Raw genomic sequence first — 10568 nt, 5'->3', positions numbered from 1 at the left:
AAAATGTAACTCCTACTGGTCCAGATTCTTTTTTATCATGTCTGATGCCATTCTTCCTCAACATTCATCTTCCCATTACACTCGGCTCTTCATCTTCCTCGCTGTCTATAAACACATCTATCCGTTCTCCACGCTTTTGCTGCACCTTCATCCGCTACATTGCTTGCAGAGCACGCACTGATGGCGTTCCTCCAAAACCCAACTTCTGTTAATTAGCCCACTTTACAAGTCTGGCTATCGCTGACCTCTCCATGCTTCCTTCACCTTGCAAACATTTACCACACCGACGACTGACTACATTACCCCAACCACGCTTCTAATATGGAAATAATAATGTCCCATAAATACTTTAATATTTTAAATTCTTCAGCATTTTGCTTTGATAGGCTATCAATTTATGACGTGGAAATGTCTCAATGTATTTCTTTTGTCTCAAAGAGTCTCTCTCTCACACCATCGCACAAACACACCCTTTCTGGGCGGTGCAATGCTTAATAGGCTATACTCTATCTATCCTGAGGGAGTTGCAGTGAACCTCCTAGCTACATTTTCCCCAGCAGATCCGAGCAGATTAGATGTGTTTGTCATTGGAAAGAGTTTCATTTCTATAAAGTAAGTACTGTCTATCAACAGATAACAGATTAACATATATATTTACTATTAACAGATGGTTGTTCTAAGAATAAGGAAAGCCCACAAAAGACGTTATGCACTTCTCTGTTTGAGCATTGTTGGGTTCATCATGTACCGGTACCTGGGGTAAGTAAGATAATAATATTTTACTTATTATTCATTCTACGGCATGTTTTATGAGCATGAATTGATAGACTGAAAGAAATGTTTTGTCTTCACTTCAATGATTAGCCCTACTCTGAAGTATTGGACTCTCGCACAGTTCCCCTTTTCTATCCAGTATGTAAAAAGGATGAATACAACTGTGTGTGGTTTCATGCATATCATTTCTTGATAGTGGATAACACAAAAATACCTTATTTTATCCATATTATCTATTTGTAAGATTGGAGGACTATGTCCCATCTGGAATTTCAGCAAACTTGGGGTCTTATTTAAATAAAAAAATCTCCAAGCACAAGGCTATGAATTGGAGTAGCCTAGAAAGGAGTGCTACTTGTGTGACCTGTATTGTTCAATGTTTATTGACTCAAATCAATGTGTCACGGACAATTCTTGCCTAGTACTGCGCCCGGTGGCAGGAGAATGAGCAGGAGAGTAGGTTTGAGTGCCAACTCGTCCCAGTTCACCTTGGAGGGAGAAACATTCCGTATTCTGGGGGGATCCGTCCACTACTTCCGGGTCCCTAGAGCCTACTGGAGGGACCGCCTGATGAAAATGAAGGCTTGTGGCATCAACACCCTCACTACGTAGGTAGCATACAATCACTAAGGCAATCACTACCTTTGACCATCTGAAATGGCATGCTATTCATAGACACTACTTTTGACCAGAGTCCTATGGGTCCTATGGGTCCTAGTAGTGCACTATACTAAATAGGGTTCCAATTTGGTCGTAACTTAAGCCTACAGTACAATACTTACTAATAAAATAAAATAAAATTGTATTTGTCACACGCTTTGTAAACAACATGTGTAGACTAAGAGTGGAATGCTTATTTACGGGTCCTTTTCAAACAATGCAGAATTAAAGATAAAAATAAATACATTTGAAATAGTAAACCAAGGAATTGAATAACGAATAACAATAATGAGTAAAAAAACATTTGGCTGTATACAGGGAGTACCAGTACCGAGTCGACGTGCAGGGGTACAAGGTTGTTTATGTAGCTATGAATATATACAGTAGGTAGGGGTAAAGTGACTAGGCAACAGGATAGATAATAGACAGTAACTGCAGTATATGTGCTGAGTGTGAAAGTGTTTGTGTGAGTGTGTGTGTGTGTAGCATCAGTATGCGTGTGTGTGTGAGTATGTGTATGTGTGTGTGTGTGTGTGTGTGTGTGTGTGTGTGTGTGTGTGTGTGCGCGTGCGTGCGTGTGTGTTGTAATAGTTCATGACCCTGGTCATTTGTTGGGCGATAATGAGGAGCATTCTGTTTATCTTGCAGATATGTACCTTGGAGCTTACATCAGCCAGAGAGAGGGGTTTTCCACTTTCAAACAGAGTTGGATTTAGAGTAAGGACTCCCTATTCCTCCTCTTCACCATTTACAGTTGAACGTTTGCAGCTTTCCATTGCTCTATACAAACACAAACAATTGCCTTTCATCTTATTTATCCTCCTGGCATTAATACTCAAACGACTGAAATGTATTGGCAATTTCATTCTACATCTTTTGGCATCAGGTGTCGTTATTACTCGAGCTGCCATGCTCATGGGAGTGAGTAGCAGATGCACTATCCTGACAACATCCAATGCATCTCCACAACAACAGCGCTTGCTGTGCAATTAATGGCACTGCGGTCAGGTCACATGATTCCCATGTTTCTAGGGGACTTGGGTTCACACCAATTAGATACGTCTATGATTCACAGAATATTTGCAAATCTGACGCTCAAGTGAAACTTACACTCCAAAATCAGACCTCAGTTCAGAAGTGGACTTATTTTTATATCTGAAAAGAACTGACAATCTTTGGTTCGGAGTGATGTCCCTGTTTTTGCCACTGGTGTTGAGGTGAAGTAACTGGCGTACCTGACTGATTATAACTCTTCATCGTGTCTTGTTTTCCCAGAGCCTACATTAACTTGGCTGCTGAGGTAGGACTCTGGGTGATCCTGCGTCCAGGGCCGTACATTTGCTCTGAGCTCGACCTAGGAGGGTTGCCGAGGTCAGTCAGCTGTCTGTCTATCTATTTGTATGTTTGCCTGTCTATCTGTCTGTCTGACCTTCCATTTTTAAACCACCGCATTTGGAGTTTGGTGGAATTGAGGCCAACGGAGCCATCCATTTTGAATAGGAGACTCTGCCATACACTACTTTACTGTTGAATTGTCTACTCTTAAGAGTCACGACATTTCTGAGGCAACATTCCTCAGTAAATGTAATAAGGAAGTCGGAGCGTGTAAATGTGTTTTGCACAAAATGGTACAAGGTACCATTTTGATTGTAATATGCGACCATGGGGACCAGGGTAAACAACTTATGCTATACCCCAGGGAGGAGTGGATTGGTTGTCTTCTAGCTTTCTGTCCTCCTGGGAATATGACTCAACAGTTCATGAACAGTGAGTTTCACTGACTACAACACCCCCAATTCTCTTTCTCCCTGGCAGTTCTAATAATACTTTTCCACACTCTCTTCTTCCCTCGGTTAAGTTGGCTTCTTCGTGACGGGAGTATGAGGTTGAGGACTACTCACCCAGGATTTGCTGAGGCAGTCAATACGTTCTTTGACAAGCTCATTCCAAAAGTGGTTCCTCTACAGGTCATTACTTGGTTCCTATTCGAATAGAACCTGGCTGTAGCCAAACTAAAGCTATAGCTGATAGAATATATTAGCGGTATAATTGTCCTATATCATTTGAAAATGTATTTTTTGTTTTTTCAGTTCAAGAAAGGAGGGCCAATCATTGCTGTACAGTTGGAAAATGAATATGGATCATTTGCAATGGATAATACTTACATGCCTTTCATCAAGGAGGTAAACACACACACACACACAAATATACACACACACACACACACACACACACACACACACACACACACACACACACACACACACACACACACACAAATGGACAAACAATGTAATTACGGTATGTATGGCATTATCCAATGAGGTTTTATAATTTTGGGGTCATGTCCAGTATTGGTACTCACTACTGTGTTTCTTCATAGGCTCTACAGTCCAGAGGAATCAATGAGCTCTTACTGACGTCAGATAACCATGAGGGATTAAAGGAAGGGGGTGTGACGGGAGGTACAGTTTATCATTACAGTAGACTCACAGAGTCCTTGTTTTACACTGTCCTTGTGTCCACATTCACTGATCAAATTTCTGCTGTCATTTTACAGTATATTCCTTTCATTCCAACCTATCTTATAGTAATCAGAACAGTGAATTTACAGAAACTAAATCAGGGGGACATCAAGTATTTGAATGCTATTCAGGTACGTCCCATCCACTCCACTTGCTCCTCATCTTCATATTAGAACATTTTCAACAAATGCTTAACAAAGGTTACTAGGAAGATCAGCAAAGTATTTATACATTGGCCATGCTTTAAAATGACACAAGACTGTGTATTTATGCATGGCAGCCCAATAGCCCCATGATGGTGATGGAGTACTGGACCGGCTGGTTTGATGCATGGGGAGACCTCCACCATGTCCTCGCACAAGAGGGTAGGGTTGTATTTTTAAGCTTACTTACTTACTTAGGCTTTGTCGTGGTCCCTCCATTTCTCCCTGTCCTGAACCTCTTTCCATGTGTTTCCCTTCATCTTTCCAGTATATGCAGGATTCCGCAATGATTTAAAAGTAGCAATCAGTGAAATGACTAATATTCCTTTAGCTTATTCTGTAGTTTTTCAGACTGTGGAGTTTTTCTGAAGTTGCTGTTCATGAACATATTCTTGTGCCTGTCATTTCCACATTAACATGCTTCTCCAAAATGTCAGTTATTAAATTGTTTGATATCTGCGATGAACATGAATGATCTCTTTGTTCGTCAGATATGGTTTCTGCTGTACGGGAGATTCTGAGACGCGGCATGTCCATCAACCTGTACATGTTCCACGGAGGGACTAACTTTGGCTTCATGAGTGGAGCACTGACCAACCCAATCTACAAGGCACTAATCACAAGCTATGGTATCTTATCTAGATATTTATTCCAGGTTTTAGCAGCATTCCAATTTACACTAGTGGCAATGTGTTTTGAAGTTTCCTCTCACAATTTAGTATTGTATTATCTTGTATTACACATTGCCACCAGTGAGTGGCAGTGTGGACCAACATGTCATAAGAGATCTTCCCTGTCCCGACTGATGATTTCTGTGATCCAGATTATGATGCACCTCTGTCCGAATCGGGAGAATACACGCCAAAGTATCACCTTCTCAGGGATCTATTCAGTCAGTACCACAGTAAGTAGATCACTAAACGTAAAAATAATAATTAAATAGCCCGACTTTTGTCAACTTTAAGGGCTGGTTTCCCGGACCAGTAGAGAATCCCCATTGAAAATGTGTTTAAATCCAGGGTTAGTTTTACTGTAATCTGAGTCTGGAAGAGTGTAAGGGAGAGTGTGTTTGACCTTGTCTGATGACTCCCTTGTCCTTGTGTGTCGGAGGTGAGAAGCTCCCTGATATGCCAGCCCTGCGTTGGAAGGAGACGTATGAGCCAGCCATCATGTACCAGCACCTCTCTCTGTGGGATGCCTTGAGCTTCGCTGAGGAGGTATGCGTGTGCATATGTGTGTGTGTGTGTGTTTGTGTGTGTGCGTGGGTGTGGGCGCTGGTCCATGTGTAGGTCGGTCTGTGTGTGTGTGTGTGTGTGTGCGTCTGTTTGTGGCTCTGTGTGCATATGTGCGTATGTGTGTATGTACTGTATGTGTGTGTATGTGTATGCATGGGTCAGATCTACACCAAACTTACGCTTCACGACAGTGTGTGTGGCTCTTTATGTCTCTCTAGCCATTTAAATCACCAACCCCAGTCAACATGGAGAATCTCCCAGTGAACAGTGGGAATGGCCAGTCCTATGGCTATACCCTCTATGAGACCATTATAACCAGCGGAGGCTCCCTCAAGTCTGGAGACAATGTACGGGACAGAGCCCTGGTGGGTCTATCCTATAGACACGATGTCTTGTTAAAATATAGAGTTTATGACACAGTTCTATCACATTTTTTGTTATTAAAATGGCCCTGTTAATGTGGAAATCTCTTATGATTCTCTTATGATAAAGAAGCTGGGACAATACAGTCACATTTGAAGGCATTTGTTTGACAGATGTGAAGTTTGTTTTTAGGTGTTTGTGGACAGACACTACATTGGCATTTTCAAGCATCAGAATCTGGAGCTAGCGGTGCCTGATGGAAAGGTACTGCAAGATGAACACGAGGCCTACTGGAAGCTACTTCCAAATAGTACCTACAAGCTTTTCAAGCTTTCATAATTGTCAACAACAAAAAGTATGGAGCCAAATAACAATTTAATATTCTAACTACAGGAGAAACGGACATTGAGCTTACTGGTTGAGAACTGTGGACGAGTTCACTATGGGAAAGCTCTAGATAAACAGCGCAAAGGTGCACACCTATTTTGCCTATATTATTCTACTGTAGCAGAAACTGGTAACAATGTCCTTATTTTCAGCTTTGATGCCTTTTTATTTTCTGTGTTGTATTTTAGGTCTCGTAGGTGACATTCTATTGAACAACACCCCTTTGAGGGACTTCACGATATACAGTCTGGATATGAAAACCAGTTTTATTGATAGGTTGGTATATTTTAATTTTCAACTTGTAGTACTTGTAAACAATCAAGCTCATAAAAAGTATTTTTTATGAGCTTGAGCACTACAGATACCAATCAAGCACACCAATGTTTGCATGTGAACATTTCATGGAACACATTTCTGTTGGTGGCCCACTCTTTGATGGTATGCATGTACATATTAAACAGTGTGGCGTTAATATATTTGTGACTATACCTTGAGTAATATCTATTTCAGCCTCAACCAGGCACCTTGGATGTCCCTTCCACACGTTCCCAGTTTCCCTGGATTCTTCCTGGGAAGAATGTTTACCTACGGCTATCCAAGTGACACCTTCGTCAAGCTACCAGTGAGTAAATACAGTCATATTATACTGTGATACTTTGGCTGTGACACTTGCTATGGTGTGCGTGCTTCTCTCTGATGCTATTGTATGTTTGTTATCGTGGAAGTGGAGCAGGGAAGTCTAGTGATTAAGGGCCTGATTCAGACTTAGGAAATGCGCAATGAGCTCTTTGGGAGTGTCTCCCTTATGCAGACTGAATAGATTTAATTAAACCGCTGGAAAACCTCCCACTTGCTGGCAAGTAGATTTCCTCATGGAGTTTTCATTCAATGGAGTTTTCAGTACATTTATCTAAAGCATCCCTTTAAATACGGTGTACCATTAATTATACTTTTTTTTCTAGACTCAATATAATATATTGAGATAACGGTTTTCAGAATATTAGGGATCAATGAAAGAAAGCCATCTAAACATATGCATATTCAGAGCTTGAAAGGATCTGCAGAGAAGAATGGTAGAAACTCCCCAAATACGGGTGTGCCAAGCTTGTAGCGTCATACCCAAGAAGACTCGAGGCTGTAATCGCTGCCATAGGTGCTTCAACAAAGTACTGAGTAATGGGTCTAAATACTTACAGTACCAGTCAAAAGTTTGGACACACCTACTCATTCCAGGGGTTTTCTTTATTTTACTATTTTAGACATTGTAGAAAAATAGTGAAGACATCAAAACTATGAAATAACACATATGGAATCATGTAGTAACCAAAAAAAAATCTATTTTATATTTGAGATTCTTCAAAGTAGCCACCCTTTGCCTTGATGACAGCTTCGCACATTCTTGGCATTCACTCAACCAGCTTCATGAGGTAGTCATCTGGAATGCAATTCAATTAACAGGTGTGCCTTGTTCAAAATGAATTTGTGGAATATCTTTTTCTTTCTTAATGCATTTGAGCCAATCAGTTGTGTTGTGACAAGGTAGTGGTGGAATACAGAAGATAGCCCTATTTGGTAAAAGACCAAGTCCATATTATGGCAAGAACAGCTCAAATAAGCACAGAGAAACAACAGTCCATCATTACTTTAAGACATGAAGATCAGGAACATTTCAAGAACTTTGACAGTTTCTTCAAGTGCAGTCGCAAAAACCATCAAGCCCTATGATGAAACTGTCTCTCATGAGGACCGCTACAGGAAAGAAAGACCCGGAGTTACCTCTGCTGCAGAGGATAAGTTCATTAGAGTAACCCCAGCCCAAATAAATGCTTCACAGAGTTCAAGTAACAGACACATCTCAACATCAACTGTTCAGAGACTGCGTGAATCAGGCCTTCATGGTCGAATTGCTGCAAAGATACAACTACTAAAGGACGCCAATAATAATAAGAGACTTGCTTGGGCCAAGAAACAAGAGCAATGGACATTAGACTGGTGGAAATCTGTCCTTTGGTATGATTCGTCCAAATTTGAGATTTTTGGTCCCAACCGCCATGTCTTTGTGAGACGCAGAGTAGGTGAACGGATGATCTCCACATGTGTGGTTCCCATCGTGAACCATGGAGGAGGAGGTGTGATGGTGTGGGGGCTTTGCTGGTGACACTGTCAGTGATTTATTTAGAATTCAAGGCACACTTCACCAGTATGGCTACCACAGCATTCTGCAGCGATATGCTATCCCATCTGGTTTGCTCTTAGTGGGACTATTATTTGTTTTTCTTCAGGACAATGCCCAAAACACACCTCCAGGCTGTGTAAGGGATATTTGACCATGGAGAGTGATGGAGTGCTGCATCAAAAGAATTGGTCTCCACAATCACCTGACCTCAACCCAATTAACATGGTTTGGGATGAGTTGGACTGCAGAGTGAAGGAAAAGCAGCCAACAAGTGATCAGCATATGTGGAAACTCCTTAAAGACTTTTTGGAAAGCATTCCAGGTAAAGCTGGTTGAGAGAATGCCAAGAGTGTGCAAAGCTGTCAAGGTAAAAGGTGGCTACTTTGAAGAATATAAAATATATTTTAATTTGTTTAACACTTTTTTGGTTTCTACATGATTCCATATGTGTTATTTCATAGTTTTGATGTCTTCACTATTATTCTACAACTTATAAAATAGTAAAAAATAAAGAAAACCCCTGGAATGAGTAGGTGTGTCCAAACTTTTGATTGGTATTGTATATAAATGTCATTTTCCATATATATATATATATTTTTAAACAGTTTTATCTTTGTAGACTAATGAGGGGGGAAAAACAATTTAATCAATTTTAGAATAAGGCTGTAACGCAACAAAATGTTGAAAAATTCAAGGGGTCTGAATACTTTCTGAATGCACTGTACATATGTTGATATGTGTAATGAGTGTGTGCTGGTGGCAGGGAAGTCAGGCGCAGGAGAACGAACTTGGTATAAACGGAGTCGTTTAATAAGTGCTCACAAAACTCCGAAAACCAAAATATACAAAATAAAAAAATGGGTACAAAACCCGTCGCACACCAGAACATAACTTGCATATAACATACAATCACCGACAAGGACATGAGGGGGAAACAGAGGGTTAAATACACAACATGTAATTGATGGGATTGAAACCAGGTGTGATGCAAGACAAGACAATACCCATGGAAAATGAAAAATGGATCAGTGATGGCTAGAAGTTCGGTGACGTCGACCGCCGAACACCGCCCAAACAAGGAGAGGGACCGACTTTGGCGGATGGTTTCACATTTGTCTCCAGCGATAATAAGTAAATATCATCTAAAAAAATTGCTATTTGTAATTACAATCCCCTTCTCCAAACTCAATTACCTAGCTCTTATCAATTTCTGCATTATAGCGCATGGAGAATGGTGTTATTTCTATAGCAGATGTTTTTCCACTTGGAACCAACCGGTGCTCGGCCTTCTTCATGGTTTCCGCATGCGTAAAGGTGGTGAAATTATGAGGGTATTAAATCATGGTCAGAATACGGCGTATCTGTAGACTCACCTCCGCCATACATTTCTATGATCTCCACCACAAACCAATAGCTGGCTGTTACATGCGTTTCCTCACACTCAAGTTCAAGGTCAAAATACGCATAAAGATAAAAGTGCATAAAAAGGGAATAAAGTCCCATTGATGTGCCTGTAACTCAAGTCTGAATTCCTCCTAAGTGAATTGTAAATAGATACATTTTCTAAGAATGAACTAGAAAATCCCCTGAAAAAAATGTGTGTGCTTGCTTGTCTTGGTAGTATTTATGGTATTGAAGTAGTATGTTTGAGGTGGCTTTCGGCAAGCACATTAATTATTTATGAGGCGTAAACTAAAGGGGATGACAGTAAAGTTATGATGTTGATAATTTTGTAATGCCTATGATAATCTTTGCAGGGCTGGGGCAAAGGGGTAGTCTTCATCAATGGTTTGAACCTGGGGCGCCACTGGTATATCGGCCCCCAGCAAACACTCTACCTCCCAGGACCTTTTCTCAACAGTGGAGTAAACCAGGTAGGACTCACTACAAGCGCTTAGTCAGCAACATTATGATAAGATAATAAGACATTAAAAGAGATCATACATGCTCTTAGGTTCTTAGTCTTAGGTTCACAAAGTTGTGTTTACTTACAGTCTCGTTCAGTTACCCTCATGTGTTTCTTCATCATCTTAATTTTCATCATCATCATGCAGGTCATTGTGTTTGAAGAGCAGGAAGCTGATTATAAAATCACGTTTGAAGAGACTCCTGATCTGGGCATGGCTGTGGACATTCAGTAACTGCATTCCCAAGCTACTGTACTTTTAATAAACAATAATAATGGATGGATCTTATTTCTTTTCATTTTTTTTTTTCTCTGGGACCCAAAATGCTGTACATTGTA

The 10568-nt window shown here is 40.6% G+C and overlaps 1 protein-coding gene across 1 annotated transcript; it reads left to right on the top strand.

The window, feature by feature from the left end:
* The first annotated feature begins 562 nt into the window (after positions 1 to 562).
* LOC106603653 (beta-galactosidase-1-like protein 2) lies at positions 563 to 10518 on the top strand. Its single transcript, XM_014197572.3, has 19 exons — positions 563 to 759; positions 1197 to 1382; positions 2083 to 2151; positions 2710 to 2805; positions 3293 to 3401; positions 3525 to 3617; positions 3818 to 3899; positions 4026 to 4090; positions 4240 to 4324; positions 4654 to 4791; positions 4986 to 5066; positions 5273 to 5379; positions 5616 to 5762; positions 5953 to 6024; positions 6154 to 6232; positions 6336 to 6423; positions 6658 to 6769; positions 10081 to 10197; positions 10378 to 10518. The coding sequence occupies exons 1-19, from the start codon at positions 668 to 670 to the stop codon at positions 10462 to 10464; spliced, it is 1905 nt and encodes a 634-aa protein (XP_014053047.1). The 5' UTR covers positions 563 to 667; the 3' UTR covers positions 10465 to 10518.
* Positions 10519 to 10568: the final 50 nt, after the last annotated feature.

Source organism: Salmo salar, chromosome 04 (assembly GCF_965601325.2).
Source record: "Salmo salar chromosome 04, fSalSal1, whole genome shotgun sequence".
In the NCBI taxonomy this organism is placed as follows: domain Eukaryota; kingdom Metazoa; phylum Chordata; class Actinopteri; order Salmoniformes; family Salmonidae; genus Salmo; species Salmo salar.
Note: the sequence above shows the minus strand (reverse complement) of the source record. Positions and strands in the feature narration are given on the sequence as shown.

Coding starts and splice junctions, on each gene's coding strand:
- LOC106603653 (XM_014197572.3), top strand. CDS start 668: ATGGTTGTTCTAAGAATAAGGAAAGCCCACAAAAGACGTTATGCACTT. Junction 3,402..3,524: donor CAAAAGTGGTTCCTCTACAG/GTCATTACTTGG, acceptor TTGTTTTTTCAG/TTCAAGAAAGGAGGGCCAAT. Junction 10,198..10,377: donor TCAACAGTGGAGTAAACCAG/GTAGGACTCACT, acceptor ATCATCATGCAG/GTCATTGTGTTTGAAGAGCA.